At 32.6% G+C, this 26,366-nt stretch overlaps 1 protein-coding gene and 1 non-coding gene across 3 annotated transcripts in view; one reads left to right on the top strand and one right to left on the bottom strand.

The window, feature by feature from the left end:
• The window catches only part of LOC106060773 (ubiquitin carboxyl-terminal hydrolase 24-like), a 42,994-nt gene extending 16,628 nt beyond the window's left edge, over nucleotides 1-26,366 (top strand). For both annotated transcript variants that reach the window (XM_056029537.1, XM_056029536.1), the window contains exons 33-61: nucleotides 377-536; nucleotides 1,001-1,156; nucleotides 1,784-2,024; nucleotides 2,662-2,723; nucleotides 3,206-3,391; nucleotides 3,693-3,807; nucleotides 4,984-5,125; nucleotides 5,216-5,376; nucleotides 5,761-5,941; nucleotides 8,117-8,199; nucleotides 8,862-9,000; nucleotides 10,464-10,583; nucleotides 11,259-11,542; nucleotides 12,385-12,524; nucleotides 13,223-13,358; nucleotides 14,029-14,233; nucleotides 15,141-15,259; nucleotides 15,437-15,550; nucleotides 16,037-16,136; nucleotides 16,549-16,668; nucleotides 17,311-17,391; nucleotides 18,009-18,117; nucleotides 18,272-18,390; nucleotides 19,130-19,246; nucleotides 21,070-21,135; nucleotides 21,324-21,414; nucleotides 21,913-22,067; nucleotides 22,283-22,375; nucleotides 23,040-26,366. In XM_056029537.1, coding sequence (XP_055885512.1) covers nucleotides 377-536; nucleotides 1,001-1,156; nucleotides 1,784-2,024; nucleotides 2,662-2,723; nucleotides 3,206-3,391; nucleotides 3,693-3,807; nucleotides 4,984-5,125; nucleotides 5,216-5,376; nucleotides 5,761-5,941; nucleotides 8,117-8,199; nucleotides 8,862-9,000; nucleotides 10,464-10,583; nucleotides 11,259-11,542; nucleotides 12,385-12,524; nucleotides 13,223-13,358; nucleotides 14,029-14,233; nucleotides 15,141-15,259; nucleotides 15,437-15,550; nucleotides 16,037-16,136; nucleotides 16,549-16,668; nucleotides 17,311-17,391; nucleotides 18,009-18,117; nucleotides 18,272-18,390; nucleotides 19,130-19,246; nucleotides 21,070-21,135; nucleotides 21,324-21,414; nucleotides 21,913-22,067; nucleotides 22,283-22,375; nucleotides 23,040-23,315 — 4,071 coding nt within the window. In that variant the 3' untranslated portion in view covers nucleotides 23,316-26,366. The remainder of the gene's footprint in view (nucleotides 1-376; nucleotides 537-1,000; nucleotides 1,157-1,783; nucleotides 2,025-2,661; nucleotides 2,724-3,205; nucleotides 3,392-3,692; nucleotides 3,808-4,983; nucleotides 5,126-5,215; nucleotides 5,377-5,760; nucleotides 5,942-8,116; nucleotides 8,200-8,861; nucleotides 9,001-10,463; nucleotides 10,584-11,258; nucleotides 11,543-12,384; nucleotides 12,525-13,222; nucleotides 13,359-14,028; nucleotides 14,234-15,140; nucleotides 15,260-15,436; nucleotides 15,551-16,036; nucleotides 16,137-16,548; nucleotides 16,669-17,310; nucleotides 17,392-18,008; nucleotides 18,118-18,271; nucleotides 18,391-19,129; nucleotides 19,247-21,069; nucleotides 21,136-21,323; nucleotides 21,415-21,912; nucleotides 22,068-22,282; nucleotides 22,376-23,039) is intronic.
• LOC129926546 (U11 spliceosomal RNA) lies at nucleotides 7,402-7,537 on the bottom strand. The gene has a single exon (XR_008778255.1). It is a non-coding gene; the product is annotated as a U11 spliceosomal RNA (small nuclear RNA).

Here is a 26,366-nt window from a genome sequence, read left to right as displayed (position 1 = left end):
CAACAAATTTTGAAAATATGTAATTTATTATATTTAATTACAAAGTGATTCTTTAAGGTCACTAGGCTTTGTAGACAAACGAACACTTTTTTTAATATATTAAAAGTTTTTTTGCTACTTGTCAGAAGCATCTATACACAGGGCTAGCTTATAGTACTAATAACACAAGCAGTTGCTCAGAGTGCCATATTCAATTAAAAAATATTTTAAGTTAGTACTTCTAATTTTTTTGGGGGGAATTTGACCTATGTATTAAACAAGAAACACAAATTTAGCTAAAAATCCTTATTTAGCAGCTGAATGAAATAGAAGTCAATGTTGTCAAGTAACTATTGTAATGGACTATAATAAAGCTTTATGTGTTTTTATTTTTCAGAACTTGAGTACACAGGAATTTGTGGAGACCATTTCCTGCTTTATGAAAGTCACTTGGGCTGCAGCAGCAGGAAGGCTTCATCTTCTCAGCTACAATCAACCAATTAAAGAAAGCAGAGAAGGATTTAGTTGTGGTCATCGCAGCAGACAGAGCAGTACAGGTAAAATAGTTTGATGGATTTGTTTACCTAATTAGTACTGCCATATAACATTTTTCTAAGAAAATTTAAAACTTTTTTTTCAATAAAGTTATTATGTATTTCACATAAGTTGTAATAAAAAATAAAATAAACTTCAACATTTTTAAAGATGTATAAAATTAGAATAATGATTGTCAAAATTAGAATTGGGTGAACTTAGTGGCACCTTAAAGGTCCAGAAATTAAAAATCTCAGTCTTCACCAGGAGTTGAACACTGGACCCCCTCGGTTCTGAAGACAAGCAATTCACCACTCAGCCACTGCACCTCTATTACTGTTTAAAGGTCTTAAGGAGTTGTATTAAATGATAGGTGGCTTAATGATTTGATATCAATGCAGGTGGTTAAGTTAGTCTAATAAAAAGTGGCCTATTTAAATACTTATTTTAATAACTTATTTTAATAGAATTATTTTCTTCACTCCAGGTAGCTCAGCCAGTACCAACAGTGACAGTGATAACCAATCCCTGCACGCTGGTGTGTGTGCTCATCAAATCAACATACCCACACAGGATGCTCAGATTGCTAAAGAGGCCTTAGAGATTCTAATCACATGCTTGCAGCTAAGAAAAGAACTGTTAGGTAAGCAATTTAGTGAAGTTGACTAGCTGGCTAGTGAACAAGTTGACTTGCATCTATCTTGATGGAGAAATACTAAGCTTGTGTGATACTAAGCTTTTCATTCGCTGAACACACAAGCAAGCTATCAAAGAAACCTATGAATTAATATGTTCATTCAAATTTTAACCTTTTTTATTGATTTTTATTAAATAATTTTGTTTACCCATTACTTTATCAATAAAAGGCAATTATTTTTCTAGAAATGTTGAATCCAGAAATGTTTTAACTTAATGTTAAATCCAGGTGTTTCAATACTTTAAATCTTAAATATAAAGGATAATAAAGCAGTGGAGACAGTAACTTATTCATTAACTTGAACTATTAAAATATCTCTGTTTTCATGTCCTTATTTATGTGTTTTAGCCTCACTCAGTTAACATGGCATTTCTAGTGAAATCGTTTGTTTGCATATGAGCATGTAATAAAATATTATTGACATCATTTAAAACTTATACTAAACGCGACACATATAATAATAGTCATAAAACAAGAATAAAAGATCTACCCCTCCCCCCCCCCCCCCCCCCCCCAAAAAAAATGTAAGCCATTGATGTTGCTTTTTTTATTTATTCTTTTTCTTTTTTATAGCTTCATTTTACACTTTGCCATATGTAAGTGACTTTATCTTGGATCTGCTGGTCAGTTGTCCACTTAAAAATATAAGGGATGCAACACTGGAGCAGCTCTATCTGTTGTCCCAGCTGGATGTCTCTCAGGCAGTAGGTTCAGATGCAGTCCAATCACCAAAGCAATTCATTCTACAGATGCTGTTAAAAGCTTTTGTCCCTTTCTGGGTTTCCTCTTCCAATGCTCGTGGATCAACACAAAAGTGAGACATTCTTTTTATTGTTTAAAAACAAAAAAAATTAATTTGGGAAAAAAATTTGGATTAAAAAAATTTTTTTTTTTTTATCGGATGTCATTTTAAAAAACTAAATAGCATGGTTTTATCTCCTAAATTCCTTAAAACATTTAATAGTGTTGTAAACCTAAGGGAGGCTACTCAATAAAGGGAAGTCAGTAAGGATATTTATTTATAGATGATATGAGGACACAAAAAACATAAATCACCAGCTCCTCATGCCAGTCTTTGTTTCAGGCAATCCCATCATACAAGCACCAACAGCACAATTCACAGTGTTGTTCCATGTCCACACCAACAGCCTCCCATCATGTATCAGGGAGGATGAAGGGTGTGCCCCGTTCTCCAGGGATGGAAACTGTTTAAATTTTTTTTTTCTCTATTCTTTTTTACTTTGGCAGAAGGAAGCTTCTTTCTATATCTAAACATAAACATTTCTGTTTTGGCCCTGTGTTGTGTGCATAACAGTTACAACAATATTTATAGCGAAAAAGGACATTATGAGAGGTAGTGACCTATGGTGAGAAAATCACTCATTAGATTGTTAAACTTACATGTTATTTTTTTATGTAGACTTCTAAACCATTGTTTCCTCTTTGCCCAGACTGTTAAATCAATGTTCGCAGTATTTTGAACTTCGATGTCGACTTCTGGAAAACTTAACATGTAAGACATTATCACCAACAAGTTGAAGATTGGAGAAATTTAGTATATACAAAAGAATTTTCATTGCTATAAGTTTTAATGGAATTTTCATTTCATATTTTATATTATAATTTTAATTAGCTCAAATTTAATATATTTGTAGCTTTATGTCTTTTTGAGCCTGAATTTACAGAAAATGTGTAAATATACTGAAATGATCTCAATAAGTGTTGATGTGGCTACCTGATTTCATGTTGTCTTGATGGTCCTGGGTTCGAAGTCTGCTTGCCGCCATCTCCCAATGTCTTTCAGGAGGTTGGGCTAGGATGTTGAAATATCAGTTCTGAAGGAACATCCAAAACAAAAAAAAACCTTTATACTGAAATAGTAGTTCTGGTAGTAGACTAAACAAAGTACATTTTAATTAATAATTAGAAAAAAAAATTCAAATTTTTTCATGTCTTTACTAATCAAATAATACTTTTTTCATTCTGTCGTTTCAGTTAATGAGCAACAAAAGCTTGGCCTTCACCCTATGTCCATGTTGGACGATGAAGTCATCTGGCTCTGTAACTTTGTCCCTTCTCGAAATGGTGAACTTAGTCAGACCGACAACACACTGTTAGCAGGACATCTGAAACTGATGCGTACACTTGCTACTTGTGAGGGAGTTGAAAAGAGTTCTTATGGTGGGTACTGAAAAATGTTATATGGTAAAAAAAAAATCTTTGCTTGTAGCTGTAATGCAATAGTTGTCTCATATAAACAGCAATATTGTGTGAATGAAGTCCAAAATGTAAAGCTTAAGATAGTGACTATTTAAACAACATCCCTCTAACTTGTTAGCATCACACATTTTCTTAAGACTTTTGTTTTTGTCTTGACCAAGGATTTTTATTGCTAACACTATTTCGGAAGTATAGTTTTATTGATTTACTTTTATGTTGTATTTCTAGAATTATGTATGTGTACACATTTGTTTTCCAATAGGTGGCACTCTAGTCAATGACCTGCTCCATGACTTCCTGTTCCCAGCATCCAAGCTGATGTTGGACAGTATGAATCAAACAGCACAGGACAGCAACCTGATGGAGTTTAACCCAAAGTACTAAAAAGATTAATTTTTTTTAAGTAGCTATGGAAAAGACAAAGACATGATAACAGAATTTTAAAAGAGAAAGAAAGAAAATAATTAAACCCTACAGCGCCCCCCCCCCCTTTAAACCTTAAAAAAAATAATTCATCACCACTTATTCTTAATACTGCATGGTCTAGTGTGACTTATTGAATATCTGGAGAAACAAAATCTCTGGAGGTTTGTGGTAGCTTTTCAGGCATTGCAAATGGAGGTATGCTTATTAATGGAACTGGCTTGTAGAAAAGTGACCTGTTAATTTCAGGGATTCTTAACCGAATAGATGTCCACGTATAGTTCGAGATGACTGCATCCCTTTTATGAACCATGTGACCCAGGAAAGGCTTTTATCCCGTGAGCAGGATGAGAATTTGCTCTTCACCAACTCCTCTGTCAGGAGTCTCCCAGCAACTAGGTGATCATGTAATCACACCCGGCTTGTCATGTTGCACTGTCCTCCTAGACCCGACATGAGTTCATCCCCTCATGCAGGGCCAGAGGCCCAAGCCCCATGTGGGGGCCCTCCTGATGCCTTTACTGTGCCACTGCACCCATGAGGGGACCATCACCACTCGTATGGGCAAGTTGGGGAACGGAGCAGTGAATTGCGGACTGGTTAGCGAGCCTTTTTCACATCCCCACCACGTGCACGTACACTTGCTACAGCATACAGTGGTAGCTCACATGGAGCCATGTTAGCTCTCGTTCTTGGCCTGTCCATTCCCGGGCTTATGTTTCCACGGAGGTGTCACGATCTGGCGACTAAAGCTGGTAATTCTCTGGGGATTCTTAACCTTTATTCAAGCACAATTAGATACTTAAATGAATGACTGATTACTAATTAGGCTTGAACAGGCATTCTTAACCTCTGTTCAAGCCCAATTAGATAATCAGTCATTCATTTAAGTATCAAGAGCTGCCATGAAGAGCTCAACCACAAACAGTACTGTTGCTTTCTTAACTATGCAAGCAAACATGTTTAAAACTTTTTTTTTTTTTTTTTGCTATACAGATTTCAAGATAGAAATGTTTACTTTACGTTATTTTCTCTTGATCCTCTCTGTTAGAAAAAACTTGGGGCCAACATATTGTTTTCCTAATTTTGATTTGTAATAACATTTTTATGTTCTGAACTTATTCATTCAGATGTTCCAACTCAGAATCTCGAGTAGCTGCTTATGATCTTCTAGCCGAATTAACCAATAAATGTTCCTACAATTTAAGAATTATATGTAAGGAGTTATTGATGATGCATCACCAGTATACAGATAACAAGAAGGAATGGGAGGTAAGAGTTATTTTAAGAGATTTTTATGATTGACTATGTATCTTTAAGGAAATAGATTCAATGTTTTAGGACCAATATTTTCACTTTCAGTACATGCCTCCAGTAGATGGTAGAGCCAGCTGTGGCTATGTAGGGTTAAAGAATGGTGGGGCTACCTGCTACATGAACTCAGTATTACAACAACTTTACATGACTCCAGGTGTGCCAGAAGCAATACTCAGTGTTGATGAAGATCAGCCTGATGAAGATTCGTGAGTACATTGTCCTACAAACTATATTTGGACTTTGTTAAGCAGCTATACAATCACTTTTTGTAATCCTATGAGGCAAGATTGCTAAAGATAAAGTGTTTGAAATACATTGGAATATAAATATTGTGTGCATTTTAAATGTTTCTTTGCTTCAAATCTGTTTCATATTGTTAACGAAATCTCTAATCACCAAAAATTAGTTCAATGAATTTGGCTATATAATGTGTCATAAGCTTGTTTCTTCAGCTTATATCTCTTACTTCATTATTAAATAATTTGTTAATTAAAACTTTAATGAATTAATTAGTTAATAATGTTAGTAGCTTGTACAGCTTTACACATTTGGTTAAGTAACAATACATTTCTTCTTTTGGCCATTACCAGAGTATTTTATCAAGTCCAGCAAATGTTTGGTCATCTCATGGAGAGCCGACTGCAAGCTCATGAACCAGAAAAATTCTGGCAAGTTTTCAAGTTGTGGGGTCACTCTATCAACATCAGAGAGCAGCAGGACTCATTTGATTTTTTTCAAGCTGTACTGGACCAGATTGATGAGCATATGAAAGTAAGGAAAGTTGTAAACATGTACTGGGGACAACAGTTTGATCCAATGTCTTATTGGTGTAGTTACACTACCAGTCACTTACTTACAAAAGTATAACAAAACAACAAAAAAATCACTTAAGTGCCCCCCCACCCAATTTACATAATTGAATTTCCCATTTGTAATACAACATCACACACCACTCCAACAGTGTCAAAATTCTAGTTTTCAACAAAATTCCATAACGCTATCAGCTATTTGCTTTTAAAGTTTATTGATTGTAAACTATATTACGTGACAGGGGATGTAGTGACCGATACAGAAAGTGTTTTGTGGTTAAACCATTTGTATAATTTTGAAGGAGATGGAGTCTGGGAATTTTAACCTACTAGTTTCTGTTTCCATTTTAAAGTCTTATCAAATTATAAAGTAAAAAATGATACCGGTAACACTAACTAAAATTCTCAACTTTTAAAAAAAAAATATTGTAATGCAAAAAAAAACAAAAAACTTTAAAACATAGGAGAATATGTCTATTTAAAAAAGTACTTTTATTACCCTAAGAACTAAAAAAAAAAAAAAAAGAACTTCATACACACTCTATTTCCCTGGTTGGCCTTATACAATGAAGTATTGGTACTTTCATAAAAAAAAAAACATTTGTCTATTAGTTTTATGTTTTGATGTCCTTCAGTGCATACATTATAAGCAGGTAGTCATCCTAAAAATTAAGGTTTTTACTGACAAAGATTTAAACACTTTATGCTCTTGATCTGAAAGAAACAGGAAGAGCTCTTCTTTTATGAAATACTAAAAAAAAAAATGATGGTTCCTTCCTATTGCATCATATCACATTAGAGTTAAAGACAAAAGGGTTAAAGACAAAATTCTCGTAAAATGTCTCAGCATGGTCGTGCGGTTTGCGTGCTTGACTGTCGTTCGGATTTATCGACGGTTGAGGGTTCAAACCCTGCCCGCTCCCATCCCCTGTCGTCCTGCAGGAGGTTTGGACTAGGAAGTAAACTATCTTCAACTCTGAAGGAACATCCGAAACATGTAAAAAAAACAACATATCAATCAATTTGAAACCTCCTGCTAGTGTGCTGAGACAGATTAAGGCCCACAAAATATCTGCAAAAAGACATAGAGGACAAGTAAAGATTTGTATAATCTATTATTATAATAGCATTACACACCAGCTATGCCCATTGATTTGTTTCATTCCCAGACTTGGACCGAAACCAACACCCATTATTTGCATGTCCAATAAAATGGCTATTTAATGATCCAACAATTTTTTTTTTAGCCTGTTAATTGTAGAATCTGTTTTGTTGAATTGGAACGGCCCCTTTTCTTTGATCAAAATAATGTATCAATCGTGTTAATATAGCGAAGCACGGCACGGGTATTAGAATGCGAATCATAAAAAGTCTACCAAAGTATCAAGAAGCTAAATTTGATTATGTTATATTTGTATTTATTAGGGTGCTAGGCCAATGAGCACCAGCCACCCAGGACATAAAAATTTTGCCTCCGAAATCTCTTGATTTCGATTCCGCACAGAACTTACGGTCGTTTTGACCATCCCATGTGCCATGAACGGCAGAGGCCCTTTTAATACGAGATCGCTATGTAGCGAATATAAACCTCGATTTATTGTAACTCGTTGATGGTTTCTAAAAAGAGCATGTTTTCCATAAAAATTTAAATATTTATACTGTGATCAAATTGTATGTTATCAATATTATGATATGGAATAGTTCTTTAAAACGTAGGAATATTTACGCAGAATGACTTTATAATAATTGATACATTCTACGATTGATAAAGTTTCCAGATATTCATAATTATATCTCCTTCAAAAAAAGTAACAATAACGATTTTGATTGTTATGCCCCCTTTTTAAATATCGAATGATCGCTTCTGTTATCTCCCTTCTATATAATCATATTGGATTTAGTACCTTAAGTTTCTTGATTACAGAGTTTTGACCTGTATCTTGTTTATTGTATACACATATTTTTATACGGTCCTTCTAGTTCTAGCTGTAATCTTTTCAACTTTTTTATTATTCCTTGGTCTTTTCCAAGTCATTGTAAATTTCAATTGGCACAGGTGCTATAATTGTAGCATGTGCTGATATAATGATATCTTATACAAAATAATAAGAATAAAATGATTTTTTTTTTATTACAGGCAATAGGCAGAGAAGAAATTTTTAAGAAAAAATTTCAAGGCATTTTTTCAGATCAGAAAATATGTAAGGACTGTCCTCACAGGCAAGTGACTGCATTTAAAAAATTATTTTAGAGAAATATTTTAAAATTTGTATTATTTTATTTAATATAACTTAATAAATATTTGTGTTAACCTTCAGTGATTAAGAAAATGTTTCTAACAAATGAGTTGCAAATATTTATGAATGTTTGACTATAGCTATCAGCATGTTGTTGTTGGTCTCCTTTGTCATGGAACACCAATGTTTTGTCTCATAGAAATGAGATCAAATCTTGGGCATTTGCTATAATTGGAATGATGTCCCCCATACAGCAGTTCCCCCCTTTCCACACCACAGCTGTGTTCAAAGATACATCTTGGAATCAGCTACATGGAAGGCTTTGCCAGGATGTAGCACTGTAAGCTGCTAGTTATCTCAAGGTCACCAGCTCCTGCTTTTTCCCTAGGGTTGACTCCCAAAACCTTTCCCATGTTTGGGTATAAGGCAGCAAAGGTTTGGAAGCTAAGGCTAATGAGTCCCTCCTGCCTGAAGATTACTGGTTTAGGGGCCATTTGCTCAATTTTCCCCTTTCTTCTGTCAGTAATAACAGTTCTGCTGAGCTGAATATGAAAAAACATTTATCTCTAAATAATGCTTTTTTTTTTAACATCTTTTTTTAAATATATATATTTAATCATTAATAAATGTAATGCTGGTATTTAGGTATGAGAGAGAGGAGGCTTTCATTGCTCTCAATCTGACAGTCAAGAATGCCACACTCCAAGATTCACTGGACCAATTTGTCAAAGAAGAACTTCTGGAAGGAGTCAATGCTTACTTCTGTGAGAAATGTGGGGAAAAGGTTGGAAGTTATTTTCTTTGTTTCTTTGCACATCTAGTGTCAAGTATTAATATCTTAGTATAAAATGCAGCTTTCAAACAAATCTTTATTATATCTCATTTACTTGAAAAACATTGCATTAGGGGGAATCAAATATTACTTTTAAATCTCGTGTACAAAAAATAATAAAATTTTCATAATGAATGAAGAATTCCTGTTTTCATTTTTATGCATCTGTAATAATGACAGAACTATTGAATATGGCTAACATTGTTTAGCTTTAAATTTAGCAGAATTTATAGGCTGAAAAAGTAAAAGAATAAGAAATTTTATGTTAGAGATAAACATCAATACTTACTCTGGTTGATTTACAAATTCTAGTCTAGACTCCATTTTTTTAAGGTACATACTAGTGTTGTAGTTGTTTTTTACAAAGCTTATATCAACTGTGTCTGTCTGTCTGGTAAAAAGTTTGTCCATGTTATTTCTCACCCAATCTTGGATCAAGCTGAAATTTTGCACAATTATTTCCTATATCTGACAATACAAGAATCAATAGAAAGAAATTAATCAATTAACTATTGATAATAATTTTTTTTGTTTGGTATCTCAAACAAGGGAAAGAAATTGTACTAGACTGAAGTGGTGGTGTAAGCTGAATTAGTCCCTTTTATAGTTTGTTGCAATGAATTGAAACAAACAACATATATTTATACAATCTTCTCTAGTCTTAAATACCTCACTAGCAGAGTGGTTAGAACTTCAGCTCAAGGAGCCATGAGTTTGAATTCAGGTTGTTCCTTATTTTTTTATTTTTTTTTTTTTATTTCTTTATAAATGCTTTAAAAAAACCAGTTACAGTAAAATTCACCCAGATATCCCTTTCTTTCTCCCACCTCCCTACCTGCCATTTCCCAACTGGTCCAGCGTAGTGAGAAAGCTAAAAGCATTATATAGGGCTGAACAAAAACAATTGGTAAAAATATTATTAATCGCTGTTATGACATGATTAGGATTTAGTTTTTACTTAGTGACAAGTGACATGACAGATAGTTAAAAAACAAGAACTCTCTAGGCGATGCTTTAGAATCAAGACGTTTTCTTATTTACAGTAAGAATAAGAAGAATTATATAGACAGCTAGTAATAGAGGACATCTGACGGTTCCCATATTAAGTATTAAAAGTGTTTGTTGTTTCAATACCAGCGTGGACTCTATGTGTCAACTGTTGGCCTTTTGTCTGTGTTATCTGTTCCAGTATTGAGTTCAGTGTTACCTCCAGTTGGACTTAGTTACATTTTCAAGTACTAGACACCGCGGAAGAGCTTAACATCGCACAGATTTATTGTTGTTGGTCTTGATCTATTAAAAATTTAATTACAAGACTGATCCAAACTAATTGATACAATTACACTTTGTATAAGCTTTGCTTTTTTAAAAATATTTTTTTATATTTTGTTGTTTTTTTTTGTTTTTTTTTTTAGAGAAATGCTATCAAACGAATGTGTATTAAGATGCTGCCACCATTACTTTGCATTCAGTTAAAGAGATTTGGTTATGATTGGGAGGCCAACAGGGCTTTAAAGTTTGATGATTATTTCAAAGTAAGTGAACATTTACCCTATCTGACCATAGTCCCTAAATGTAACTGTACTTAACTGTACCTAAGTTCCTAAGGGATATGTTCCTTTCATTATTATCAATCTTAATTCTAGATCTAATCAAGTTCAATTTTTTGATGACAGGACATCTTAACCTTATCAATGGAGCACTATCATTCTCTAAAAAGAAACTTGACACATATATATATAACTTGATTAAACTATAACTTACTTACAAAAGTATTACTTTGTAGATCATCTAATAAACTCACAGAAAATAGACTATCTACCATAGGAATAGACTTTCCTTCTAGACAAGTCTCAACTAACTCAAACTATAGTCTCCTGTTACCAACTATCTCTCTCTAGTACACTAGCCCTGTCAGAGTTCAGTACACAACTTCCTAAAAATTCAAACATCTTATCCACCCTTACATGTACTCATGTTGACCTGTTGACCACAATCTCACTATCTCATGCAAGTCATGGTAGAGTGAAAGTATAAATTTAGTCCTACCATTACAATAACAAACACAGTTTGTAACAGAGACCATTCTCAGGACTTATAAATTGGAAAAAGAAATGACTTCATTAATTATAAAGTCTTTTATTATCTAAGTATAGTAAAGGATTTATTCTTATATGACATAACATACAAAAAATGAATGTATTTCACAGTTCCCATGGAGACTAGACATGGAACCTTATACTGTTGAAGGAATGGCTCGAAGGGAAGGTCAACAGATGGACAGAAGTAGCACGTCAGACAACCAGTCTTCCAGTAGCAGCAACGATGGGGATGGAGGCAACTCTGATTCTCTGAATGGTGAAATAGAGGCTGGGATAGAAGCTGCTTCAATTAATTCTGAGCCGAGTCCTATTCAATATGATTTGGTGGGCATTGTCGTACACAGCGGTCAGGCCAATGCTGGACATTACTATTCATTTATTAGGGATCGTAGGTAGGTTCTATTTTATGCTAGAAACTTTAAGAAATACTTTGTTATTGATAACCATATTTCAAAATAAATTTTTCTGAATCCAATATAAAAATCTATAAGCAGTCTTCAGCTTTTTTCCAGCTGTCTCTAAGGATGGCATTATTCTATTTCATAATTTTTGTTTCCTTGTGTTAGGGTTGGAAAATTGTACTTTAAATCGATAGTTATTTTTTGTTTTAGTGATTTGTTTTCATCTTCTTGCTTCCACAATGCTCTTTTCTTTTTTAGTTTGAGAGACAGTTGATTTTAATCCTGGAATAGGAAAAAAAATGTATAATTGTCTAACATGCTCTGTCATCATACTTTGTTAGTGTCCAACTTACTCTACTGCAGTGTCTACTTCACACTCTACCATATAAAACTATGATTATCTGACCACATAGTTATGATATAATAGAAGACTTTTTTTGTTCAGGGTATAAAACTGGACTAATTTATCCAATCTTAATTTCTTATATAATGTGTTGTGGCTGAGTTGTAAAGTGCTTGGCTTCTGAACCGAAGGGTCCCATGTTCTAATTCTAGAGAAGACAAGGATTTTTAATTTCGGGATCCTTAGGGTGCCTCTAAGTACACCCAGCTCTCTAATGGATACCTGATGTTTGGGGAAAAGATAAGGCGGTAGGTCATTATGCTGGCCACATGACGCCCTCATTACCTGTGGACCACAGAAACAGAGGACCTATGGATTGTAAGTTCTAAAAGGGGAACTTCTTTTTTGTTCATTTCTGATGCACTTATACAAAATGTGATTTACTTTTACTGTTAAAAAAAAAGAAATATGTTTTATGTCCATGTTACAGAGGCACTGTAATCACCAATCCAAACAAAGGGAAGTGGTTTAAGTTCAATGATACTGTGGTGGAAGAGTTTGACATGAATGATGTGACGGTGGAGCAGGAATGTTTTGGTGGAACATATAAAGCTAAAGTGTATGATTCTTGTAAGTTAATCCAGACATTTACATCTCCCTGAATTTATTCTATTTGGCTTAGTCTGCCCTTCCCTTCAGTGGCGTACATTAATTTTGTAGCTTCAAGTTTAACTACATTTATTTTTCTTTTGGCCATTGATTCTAAAGAAAATTGGAATGAAAAATACCTGTGTATGATTAACTATCAAGATTTACATTTGAAAAATACATTTGTATAATTTCTATATGTTACGTTCCTTTCTAAGATGAGACTCTTTGAACAGTACATTAACACTAAAACAACAACGTCATCGTTTATAACGCATTTAATGTCCATGAACACTAGAACACTCTTTCGTTTCTATCTCTCCATTTTGGTCCTCTTCGCCTTTCAACATGCATTCGCACCGTTTCACATTTACACTAAGATGCGCACGTAACACTATATATTCTTAATAGCTAATTTATTCTACATTTTGAATCATTTGGTTTCCAGAATTCTTATTTAATTACCTGATTTTTCTAGCTATTTCTAGCCATGATGACAAAATTTGATTCAACTACAAAGTTTATTTCTTTTTTTTTTTTTGTTACATTTGAGTTTCAAAGCTGTGAGATGTAAAGCTTTCTCTTCTTATTCTCTTGAATCTAATAGACTTGAGATTGTGACATTCTTATACTTTATGTGATTATAAAAAGGACTTCTTTTATTCAACGTATCCTGTCAGCCAACACATATCCAGAGGAAAGGTTGCGCTACTGGAATGGTTATCTTCTTTTCTATGAGAAGCTCGATGACATGAGGTCACCAGTCACAGCTAAACGCAGCAAGATTATTTCTCGGAGGGTTTTACCAGAAGGAGGGTAAGAAAATAGTGGATGAATGTTTCCCATAAAAATATAAGTTTTGACAAAATATAAGTTAACTAAATGTAAAATAAAACAACAACAAAAGTCAGTTACTAATTACCTTTACAGCTGTACCTGGCAAAAGAAAATACTCATAATTACGTATGATGGCCTTATTCTTGACGTAAATACGTTGTTTACAATCATGAGTATCTTCTTGAATTCCATTTGCAATAATTAACTTTTTTGAGACTATTGATGCATACACGTAATGTCAACGTCTCATTGTTTTAAAAAATAAGTTATTTATACACACTATGAGACTTTACGCATACATGCATACATTACGTGACATAATCTCTGATGCTTGGTCATGTTATGACTTTCTTTTTACATGCACATATTGTAATGGAAAACTTTATGAAGTTTATTTCTATCATTTTCATACTTGACATTTCTTTTATTAATTTTTAGGGTAGCTAAACTCTCACATGAATTAGGCCTTTGGAAAATCTTGATGCTATTAATTTCATTGTAACATCACATCCTAGCTTTAAAGCTATTTAAAAATGTTTAAAAGGAAATTTAAACTAAATATTTTAAAACATCATGTAGAAAGCACTATTTTAATTTGTAAATATTATTATTATTATTAATATATTTCTGGGTTTTCATTTGTTCAAAGAAAACGTAGCAGTGACAGTCTCATGGAACTGACAGAATTGGTTCATAAAGGGGAAAGAAAAGGAATATTCCTCGACCGCATGCCTGCAGGCATTCAACAGATGATCCATGCTGAGAACATTACTTTTGTCAAGAATAGGGACATTTACAACCCAGAGTATTTCACATTTATCAAACAACTAGTTTCTATAGTCCTGAAAAGTAGAGTAAGTCACTGGTATTTTGTAGTCAAATGTACTAATAAATCTTCAGGAACATATTTGTTTGTCTTCTTGGATTAAGAATTGAGCAGAAGATTAGTTTGTTTCATTAGATCTGTATGACTGTGTGAGTGAATAGCATCTGATCATTAGAAACACAATAACCTTGTAATGTACCCATCATGCCTTCAATGGTTTTAGCAAATAATTTCATTCACTTTTATGTATACAAATGTTTAGGATACATAAGAGTAGGAAGAGATCTTTTTTCAATCAGATATAATTTTCTAGTTGGAACTCTTGCTGTTTGCCATACAGTGATTGTAAGGGATATTATAACAATGCTCAATTCTCATCAGAAAACATTTCTCTGCCAAGTCAAACTAATTCCTATAATCCCAGAACATTATATTATTTATGTTTTTTCTGAAAATACCCTGAAATATAAGTGACATTTTTGGGGAAAAAAAAAATTCATTTGAGGAGTTGGTCTCTTAATGGCTTATTCATGTGTTGTAAGGATGTTGACATTTTTTAATTGTGCTTGTAAGTCAACTGTTTGGATTTTCTCAGATAATGAGAGCCATAAGAATTGATAAACATGAAACATTTAGATTTTTAATTTTTGTTATAAAAGTTTTAATAATATGTGTACAGTTTTAGTCAAATATCAAGATTTGTTTAAATGAATATAATGGTTTTATTTATTGCTAGAGCCAGACTGTTAAAGTTGCTTTTAAAAGAATTGTGTGCAATGTTATCTCCTTAAAGATTTTATAGACATAACAGTTTCATCACAATACCTAGCATTACTTTCTCAATGTCATGACTTAGTGAGTTTGGTTCTTGTCACCTTTTTATAACCTGAAATACTTTGTGGGACGTTAAGCTTAGCTCTTTTCTATGTTTACAGCCTACCCAGTGCCAGACCAAAGAAGATGACTCTGACTACAGTGTGAAATGCATTGAGTGTATGCAACTAAGTATTAGGTTTTTAGTCAATACTTATCTACGTACACGGTTAAAAACACAGTAAGTGATTACAATGTTTTTATAGAAACAACTCTGCTAACTTGTATAGCTTTAAGTGGTTATAATATTTGTCTTTTTAACAACTTTGCTAATCTGTATATTAGTTATACAATTATTGAATTATTGTTTAGATAGTTTCAGTTTGAAATTTTAAAACTTACTTTTATTTTTGTTTAGATCAGAGTTAGATGAGTGGGTTGTACTGCTAGAAAATCTCATGCACTCCTGTAAAGAAGCTTGTTTGTGGTTCATTGATTATTTAGCAAGCCTTGAAGGCTGTGAGATAATAAAGTAAGTTTGATATCCAATTCTACAACATAATGATTTAGAGATTTTAGCTTTGAATCAGTTTATAATAAGGGCTTATCAAATTTTAAATATTATTTCTAAGATATTTGTTTTCATTTTGAGTCACACACAAAAAAAGGCATTTTTTTAAATGTTCAAATGAATTGAGTGAAAATGAAAATTCTAAGTGTTTTTAAATGTCACATGATCAAGTAATTCTCTTGTCAAATGAAATAGTCTCTGTCCCTCTTTCAGACTATTTATAAACTTGAACAAATAACTCTGTAGGTCATTGTTATTGTCTCTCTTTCAGATCATTTGTATACTTGAAAAATGAATTCTTGAGATCAGTGTAATTGTCTGTGGATCTCTTAAAAGGCATTGATATATTTGTATATAATATACATGAATTGTTCTCTTTTAAACCATTTACTTACTTGAAGAAATAATTCTCTTGATCAATCAATCAATGTAATTGTTCTCTTTCAGACCATTTATTTTAGAATCTACCAGTAAAGAAGTGCGTGTCATGTTTGGAAAATTGTTAGAAAGAACGTTTGCTAGTTTTTATTATCATGGTGGTGTGCCTGTAAGTAAATATTTACTTATTAAAAAAAAACATGCATAAAAAAATTATAATTACAAATTATGAGTATGAAATGAAAACTGACTATTTAATAAAAAAGTGTCAGCTGTAAAATATTAGAAACTGTAATGAACTAGGTATGCTAGTGTAGTTATGTTACAGTCATTACTTGCAAGGTAAGATGATAATCATATTTAAATAGCTTAAAAAATGTATAATCTTGTCTGTTTTAGTATATTTGTGTGACATGTAGATGCACTCATCTTTAAACTTCAGAATCGAAGACTTACCATTTATTTATTAGATGCTTATATATATATTTTTTTTTAAAGTTTCTTAATGCTTAAATGTATTTGTGATGTTATAGTCAAAAAGTTTGTACACTTTAAATGTGAACAACGGTTCAATATTTCAGACTCATCCTAATTTGAATACATTGCTGGAGACTTTGTTGTCACTGTTAGATAAAGATGCAGTTGATTTGGTTAGAAATAGTACACAGTATTTCCTAGTGCTCAGGTCCTACATACAGCTGGTAAGTCTTGTGCTTTAAGTCTGAGAACATCGTTTTATGACATTTTCTGTGACACACTTTTAAGTATGTTAGAGCATTGATCTCATGAACATCCTTACACTCTATGGACAATGCTTTTTTTTTTTTAATGCATTTTTGTTTATTTTTAACATAAACTTGACAGTATTTTAAGACTGTTAATCCTCTTTAGGTCTGGTTTGTTTTCAAAGTGCCTGTAACCCATAGTTTGTGTATTTGCAGCACTACTTATAGTCAATAATGGTTCTCTTATTTTAAGTTGCACATGAAGCAAACAAAGCAAAAAGTATCTGTAACAAATTAATAAAATATCACGCTTATACTCACATTAATTACATTAACCCCTTAAAATAACAGTTACTGTTTTTAGTGTTTATAAAAAAAAAATCTTGTTCTTGCCACTTTTAGAAAAGACTGTAAGACCTACTGGGTATATATTTGTGAAGGTCTTGACAAAATTATAATTATTTATTGATCTGGCTTTGTTCAAGCAAATATCATTCCTTGTTTTTAAAACCTGATAGAGAGAGAAGGGAATTTGTGTGGACTTGTAAGACTTTTAAGTGTTTCACTTTGTCATAATATTCTCACGCTTTGATTCAGAAAATATCTTGTTCTCTGCAGGGGACCAAGGCATGTGCTCACATGTTTGGAAGAAATGGCTTTCAACGTCTTGTCAATTTTCTTCTTGGAAATGGAAATGGGGTATGTGTATTTAGAAAAAAAAACATTATTTTCATTTTAATAATTAAAGCCATAAATAAATAATTTTAATCCATAATTGTTAAGTATTTTTGTTGTTACATATAATGATCCGAGTAGGATCATACTCACCTATTCCTGTGAACCCTAGGGGAGCATAGGGCCACAAACACACCTCTCCACAACACTCAGTTCTGAGCAGCTTTCTTCATCTGCTCCCATGTCATTCCAGTATCCTCAGCTTCACTGATGACAGACCTCTTCCAGGTTTGCATGGGTCTGCCCACTTACCTCTTTCCTTGTGGATTCCCAATCAAGCGCCTGCTTGCAATGTTGGTACATACATTATTTTGTGAACTAACAAAATATTTTTTGCCACTGTGTTTGCTAAAAGCTTGGATACAATGCGTTAATTTAGTTTACAACTTCATTATTTCAACCAGATTTTCTTTTTAGTTTGATTGTAACTTGTTATTGTAGCTTAAGGAAAATTTTGTATCATTAAATTGTTTCTTAACAATTAATTTCATTATATTGTATCTTAGAAATTTGTATTGTTAAATTGTATCTTGGAAGAGAAATTTGTTTCATTATATTCTGTCTCTGAAATATTCTCCCAGGAATCAGGGAGAAGGTGGAGTTCAATCCAAGCTCGTGAATTCACTCACCTCCACACAGCCCTGGCTCTGCTTATACTCAACTGTGATGTGAAAGCTTACCAAACAGATGGTCAGTTAACTGGCATGATCAGACTCTTACAGTAAAACTTTGATTTGTTTAAGTTAGGCAGAATTAAGAAAAGTAGACTTCAACCATTCCCCTTCCATCCATAGTCTCAATTGGGTTGAATGAAAAATAATAATTTATGTTGTTGTGTTTACAGAACCTGGCAGCTTTGGAGACAGAAAACCTTCCACAGTACAACCACATATATTTCTAAAAATGTCTGCAGAGATGAGCTCCTATGTTTTTGGGGAAGAGTCACATAGATACATTAAAGAGGTCAGTTTATCAACACTAAAACATACATTAAGAGGTCAGTTGATTAACACTAAAACATACATTAAGAGGTCAGTTGATCAACACTAAAACATATGTTAAGAAGTTAGTTGTTGTTAATGGCTGGTGTTACGGCATATTCACTACAATGGTCACAGGTAACATACCTCGCCACAATGTAAAAGTATTATGTCTGGCCCATCTTTCCTCATTAGATTAGGCCATCTTTGCTTGATAATACGTCATCTCTCTATTCAGAGACAAGTCAGTAAGACAAGACTTTCAAAACTTAACATTAGGACATCCTTTTGAAAATCTATTTATTCTATTAATGTTTAAATTTTGTTATTCTTTTCTTGATTTAAATGTGACATGTTTAAACTTCTGAAAATAGCACAGACCTTTCAGGCTAAAAGTAAGGTATCTGTAAAATAAAATAAATAAAAGAACAGCAGACTTGTACATCTGCCACAGATATTTAAATTTGGTCTACATTACTGCCTTTTTTTTTATTCTCTGAGCCAGAAAATAAAGTCTTATTAGTAATTAATATTTTTATTTCTAGTGGACTTTGATTGACTCAAGCTTATTAAAATTCATTAGCATGTGTACTATTGAAACTTAGCTCCTTGGAATGTCCTGCTGATCTAGTGCTCTATTCTATAGACATAATCCTAACCAATAATCATTTTGTTGAACTTGTAATTATCCCAATTGTGAATTGGACATTTGATATTTACAGGTGGTAACAGCAGTGAGAGAATTGTCTGGTGGAACTCTACAGTCACTGTATGATATGCTGCTGTATTGTTGCTATTGTAACTTTCCCTTCACCAAGACATTACTCAAACAGATCATGGTGAGTTGAACTTTGTTTGTTTTCTAATACACATATAGTCGCCTCAGTCGCCTGACTCCCAATGTTTTAGTATATGTTGGTAAGACTTCAATGTTTGGTGACCAGTCATTTCATCCCCAATTAAATATTTTTTCTTATTCATTGTTTTAATTGTGCTATTAAGGCTTTGATTTTGAGCCCTTATTTCATCTAATATATAAATATGATTATGTAGAATGCTTTTTGATATTTTTGACATGTTATTAATGTGTTTACATTTTTGATGAGAAATCTTATAATATATTGTAAATTTGGGTGTGTACTTAGCTATAGCACTTCTATTGGATGTGGGGGATATTATAATATTACCCTGCGCATGATGTATTGATCAAAAGCCAAGGTGTGCTGGAAGTATTGGAAATCTTTTGAAAGATGAGAACGATTAGAATACCTATTACCATTGCCGCTGATAACTTATCATCAAAGGCCAAGGTGTGGTGGAAGTAGTGGAAATCATTTAAGCGATGAGAACGATTAGAAATATTAGAATGCTTATGATCATGCCGCTGATAATTCCTGACGACCATCTTTCACTTTATTTTATTTTTAAATGGCTCTTTCTTGAAAATGGGAGCATCATTTAAGCCTTGAAATATGGTTTTATTTTTTCTAATAAAGTCTGACTTCACCCATCCTCAGGATATCATGTTGGCTTTATAAGTTTAGCTTTATTTCTCTTTTAAACATTAATGTTGTAAATTGTGTTATAGGACTATATCTGTATTTATTTCATATTTCTATCGATATTTCATTTCTACATGTATATGTAAATTTATTGATATTCACTTTAGATATCAAAACTGGTATATTTATGTGGGCATAAATACCTGTTTATATTATATTTCCATCATGATTAGATCTCTATAGCCTTTAAAATTGATTTAGTGCTTATTGGAAATAAACTTGCATGTAGGGTGTGACTTTCTCTCTCTCTCTCTCTCTGCCATTAGGTGTTGATCTGATCTAAATTTTCCACCCTACTCTGATTGTGGTAGATAAACACAAAAACACTTTTTTTTTTACATGACCTCTATATTTATGCATGTTACATTTTTATAGTTTTTAATGGCATTTAATTTTATTGTTATTATTAGACTTTTTGTCATGTAAATAAAAATTAATATAATAAATATTGCTTATTTCACGATTTTTACAATTACTATTTGTTAGATAAAATGATCAGATAATGATATGACTGGGGATGAAATGACCAGGGGATGAAGTGACCAGTGATGAAGTGACCGTGAACCCAATGTTTAAATAATGATAAATTGGTTCTTTGGTTTGAAACCTTAATCACAGCATTTCTCCCAAGATCCCGATGCTTTAAGAACCCATCTATTTGAATGGTCTCCCATTTTTCTTTGAAACCTTGTGGTTTTAGAGCTTGAGAACTGAAAGTCCCACTGGCACTAGGACATGCTACATGGTTCCAGTCAACAAACTCAACATGCTCATACCTTGATCAGTGAACATTGTTTTTCCCACTATCTTTATGAATTTTGGTTTAGTCAGAAATTTTGTAGCTGTAGTTAACAGGATCATGGTAGTGCTCTTTTTATATCTGTTGATTTTTCAGAAATGCTTTCAGCTTGCAGATCTATAATGTTTTTAAAATTGCTATGAAAGTTCCATTATTATTGATATTTTATGATGAAGTATTTTAAATAAATGTTCTTGAGGTTAGTCCTCTCTTCTTTCGGTGGAAATCCTCTTGTTAAGAACTCATACACTGTAGTATAATGGTACTTGATGTATATTTAATATGTACCCATGTCTTTCAGTGTCAATATTCTAACATAGCATCTAATGAACTGAAGCCAATCTTTATGCTACTGACAGAGATTTTGGTAAGAATTAGTGCTTTTACTATGTAATGTATTTCAATACTTTCTAACTATAGACACTTTAGAGATATTGATATTCATTCAAAGATATCAACAGTTTGAAATTGTCAAAATGAAGCATGTAAGGGGCTTGTATATTTGACACTAAAACACAAACCAGTAAATAACAATGTTAAATGGTCTCTCAACAGTCTCTAGAGGATCCACTTCAGACAATCCGACTTCAGTATGTCATTGATGGTTTTCTGGATGAAAAAGAGAAAAAATTTGAAGGCTTGACAAGTAATTTGATTTTATGAAGACTTGTAATGTAATGAGATGTTTACATTGTCAGTTACACAGTTTCTTTATTTTTAATAGTACAATATTTATTTTATTTTGTAAAAAAAACAAAAAAAAACTAAAAAACTATATTTTTACAAAATACATTACTTTGTCATTAATAGTTTTTGTAGACTTAACATACAATATACAATTTAAAAAATTTATATCTTTACTGCATCATTTATTTTATTCATTATTTTAACATAATAAATCATCTACAAGACTAATCATTATCAACTCTATTAATCATTATTAACATTTAGTTAAATCTTTATCTTTCAAATCTTTGACTTTAAAGTAAGGTTTAGCTTAAAAATCAAATAATGTGGCACTAATTGTGAATGTTAAATAAGTCTTTTGATATATGTGTCTTGAGAATCTGTTTGAACAAATAATATTTAGCCACAGTTGATCAATAATCTCTTATATTTGATTACCATTCTTTCTTTGCGACAGATGTGATAAGACTTAACCATGTCTCCGATAGCAGAAGGTCATACCAGTGTATTAAGTTTTTAGTCTCACTCATGAATCAGTCTGCAGTGGCCAAAGAGTTCTTGGTCAAAACGCCAATGAAATGGCAATGGGCGGTTAACTGGCTCAAAAAGAAGGTATTGTAATCCTTAGAGTAGATTGCTGTGTTGAGCCTAGTTACACTTGACATAAATCAAGTAAAGCTGTTGGGTTTTTGTTGGGTTTAAATGTTTAGTATCCATTTATGTGATGAGACAAACTGCAAGTTGTTTTGGTTGTGTTAAGCCTTTAGCCTACTTACTCTGGAAATCAATGAACTATGACAATTCAAATTGTATTATTTTTTTTCTAGATGAGTGATCACTACTGGAGCACAACTTCCTCACCCAACTTGTCCAATGAAGACTCCAACAGAAAATCTTTCCAGAGGACTTACAGTGCACAGGTTGGTTCATCTGATGTGTTGTCTTAACATTTTATCTGACCTTCAGTTTAGGCTAATTAAGTAGAAAATCATGCCAGAATTTAAACTGCAACTTCTCCTTCAATGCAAATGTCAGAAACTAAAGCATTTAGCTCCAATTGAAGTTCAGATTGAATAAGAAATTGTGTTACATTTGATCTCACCTTCAGTTCTGGTTAATTAAGTAGTAAAGACAACACCCCCCCCCCCTTCTCCAATACAAAGAATGTGTGTTACCAAGACATTGTATTAGATTAGTTAACTACTTGGCTATTCTACTGAGTTTTATTTTCAAAATTAATGACATTCATAGATGCATTGACTCTTGTGAAATTATAAGGCACATGCCCAGCTCTAAATGTATTGGCTCCTTGACTTCTGTTTGGTTGAGCTTAGTCATTTAGTTGGTCCCCATTGAAAGTCACAGGGGACAGTAAATAATGACTTCTGTTCTACAGACCTGTAGCTTTTTATTCGTCAGTTTATTTGTAATTAATTAGATTCAAATAGCAACCCATTTCCTATCTGACCAAACAATCTTCTTATATGTTTTGCTATTCAACATTTTTTTTTTCCACTTTGGTCACTTCCTTAGATAAAAAGTTCATTAACTTTTACTGAATTATGGTATGTCTTCCTCTGACAGCATACATTGCAAGAAGCCACAGCTTTGTTGACTGAGATGGAGACGCAAGAATTTAACAACAACAACAACGTCACTGTCACAGCCACGAGCAGTGGAGAATTTGATGTTGATGTCAACTTGACAATGTTTTCTAGCAGTGAGGCCAGCACCAACTCTGGCACCAGTAGCAGCATTGCCGACAAAGTAGTTCTGAAGCAGAATCCTTCGCTGACCACAAACTCATCTTCCAGGTCATCACCAGGTCGATCAGATGACCCAAGTTTGGACATTGACTAATTTTTTACTCACAAATTTCTTCTTTATTTTGTTCTCTCTCTGCTAACCAGGTTTCCATAAGTTTCAGAGCCACATGAAATTTGTTAAGCTTCTTTGGAAGTCAAAAGTGAAACAGTCACAATGTAAAATCTTCATTAGTACCTGTACCACATGCAAGGGGAAGATTTATACATGACCAACCTTTTTGGTTTTCATGTGTTTTCTTTTATTCACTTTTGTGAACTTTCAGTTTACCATTGCAACATTCCCTTTTGTTTTTGAAAAGGGAGACAATGATGCTAAACTATATTATTCAGACAGAATTTTTATTTATGTATTTTTTCTATGATTTATGATTGTATCTTAACACCACAAGAAAGATTTATGATTGTGCTGTGAACTTTGTGCTCATAAAAGTTCACTTTCACTGCTGACAAAGATCATTGAACTTTGTCTTCTGAGATAGTTGCTACAATAACAGTTACTCTCAGGGTGGAGTAAAAGCATCAGGTGTCATTACTAGGTGTCATTACTGCTAATTAGACAAACTACATGTGGTCTCATCACTCTCTGTCCTCTCTACATAAATTTATTGTGTATGTACAGTTTTACATTTTGTATGCAATTATAAAATTTTTATTGTTAGTTTATGATCCGGTGGGTGTAGATACATTGAAATCATGAATGAACTGCATCCAACGCTTATAAAAACTTTTAATTTCCATGATTTGCCCAATGTCTTACTGATTATTTTTTGTTTACTTGCTTTCTTTTGTTAACTAAGCTTCCTTTGTACTGTCCCAGTCCTTTGTTGTCTCCTCAAGTTTCAAAACTACAGATGGAAGGGAAAAATGAAATGAGCTGTATGGGTATTGTTATGAATGACATGCATCATATAATAGCAGCACAAGTTGTTGTAGCAATAGTGTTAATTACAGTATTGTCAGGAAATGTTTGGATGAAATATTCTTTGTTTTTAATTGAGATAATGATGACAATTGGATGGTCATGTGGTATGTGATTGCTGTCCTGAACCTTGTCTGTTGCCTCCCCTGATGTCGGGAGGTTTGAGCTAGGATGTAATAATGTTTCAATCTGAACATCCAAAACATTTAAAACAAACAAAAAACTAGTCTGTATACAGTAGTCATTTGCTAATTAGTTTTTATGCATTACTCAAGTTTTGTATAGAATTACATTACAAAAAGCCAATGCAAAATCATTGAGATATCAGAGACTTTCTAGAAAACTAAAGCCTTCATTGTAAAAATGTTTAAATATTATTCTTATTTTAAAAAATTCATTGTTCAAAAATTCTTGAAATAATTGAGCCTTTATTTTTAAAAAAGTATTTTTTTTAAATATTTTTTTAAAATATTATCCTTTTTTATTTGGAAAATGAAGGACCATTTGTGCTGCTTACTAAATAAACTTTGTTTCAAAATAGTCACTCAGTAGGAAGTTGTTGTGTTGGACAAGCTTTTTTTTTTTTCATTTTATTATAAATCTATATTTTCAGTAGCATTGACCCTATATTTTATTTTTTACAAACCATTTGCTTACATTATTTTCTGTTGAAAGAACAAACAAAAGTAGCTATTACATCTTAGAAAGATTTGTTTCAGATAAAACTCTGTGTGTGTATATGGGTAACCTATAGTTGTGTATGTTTGTGAGGAGTAAGTAAATATATATATAAAAGTATGACTCGTGTCATTTGAGAAACATATATATATATATGTCACACATCCTAGCCAACAGACTCAAATTCAGTTACATATCCTAGACTTCTAGGTGTTTTTGTTTTTGCTCTGGCTAATTGACCCTCTTCATGACCCTAGGTAACTAACCAAATTCATCCAAATATAAATGTATCATTCTTTGTCTTTTTGATGACCTTCATGTATAGTGACAGCTTGCTGTCTTCTGATAGAAACTTCTGACTGATGGTGATGAAGCGATTTATTTGTTTCTTAGATAAACTGATAGTCCAATACTGAGGCTTAGAATGTTGAGCAATTTTGTTGACACCTTATGCAATTAACAAAATGTGCAGGTTTTTGTTCCCTGAATAGCTTTATGTTTATTTGATATTGACATGTATTAGTTCTGTCTGCTCACTATTTGAATATACATTTCATGCAAGTAGTTTCTTTGAGTTGCCTATTGGTAACTTATTTCCTAATAGAATGTCATGTGTTATACAAACTGGATTGTCATCTCTATGGTCTCGGGTTGAACCCTGTCTGCTTTCATCTTGTGCTGACCTGTGGGAAATTCGTCCCAAGTTGTAATTATCTTCATTTCTAAAAGAATGTTTGAAACATACAGTCAAGTCTACATTTTCTAATTGACAAATAGTTCATTGTCAAAGTATTGAATTTACTAGGTATTGTTTTATTTTTTTACCTTTTCAGTTAGAGTTACTAGATAGTCACTTGGACCTACTACAGTCCTATCATTCTCTGGTTCATGAGTAATATCCTTTGACCTTATTCTTCCTTGTGATTCTTTTATTTTTAAAAGTCTTTCAAATTCTTTCTCAATTTTTTTTTTTTTTTTGGCAATTGTTTAATGAATGTTTTCCTTCTTTTGTTGTTACTTATGTATAGTAATGAACTTTTCATTCAATTTTAGGCTGATTTTTAGTGTTAGACTTTTTGTCCTGCTTTTGTTTTATGAACTAGAATACATGGAAGACAAAACAAAATGTTCATCAGTTACATTGTACATAATCTGTGCCACTGTTGTACCCGTTGATTGCATCTATTTAAATAGGATAAAACCAATTTTATGTAGCTTAGAGTGTGAACAAGTAAAGATTATTTGTTATATACCACATAAGCAAACGGAGATTAGCAATGTGTTTTCCAAGACAGTTCATTCATATGTTGTCATGCTTAGACTATGTTATAACTTTCTTATTTGTGTTATCTTATCCTTGTTCTATTTTCGTCCTACCATTGTCTTACCTAGAGAGAGGTATCAAGATGTAAATAAGACTGTATTATAAAACTGTACATGCCAATGATCAAGAATACATTGAAATAAAACAAAGATTGCAAGCTTCTA

Source organism: Biomphalaria glabrata, chromosome 5 (genome assembly GCF_947242115.1).
Source record: "Biomphalaria glabrata chromosome 5, xgBioGlab47.1, whole genome shotgun sequence".
Taxonomy (NCBI): domain Eukaryota; kingdom Metazoa; phylum Mollusca; class Gastropoda; family Planorbidae; genus Biomphalaria; species Biomphalaria glabrata.
This window is presented reverse-complemented; position numbering and strand designations above follow the sequence as displayed.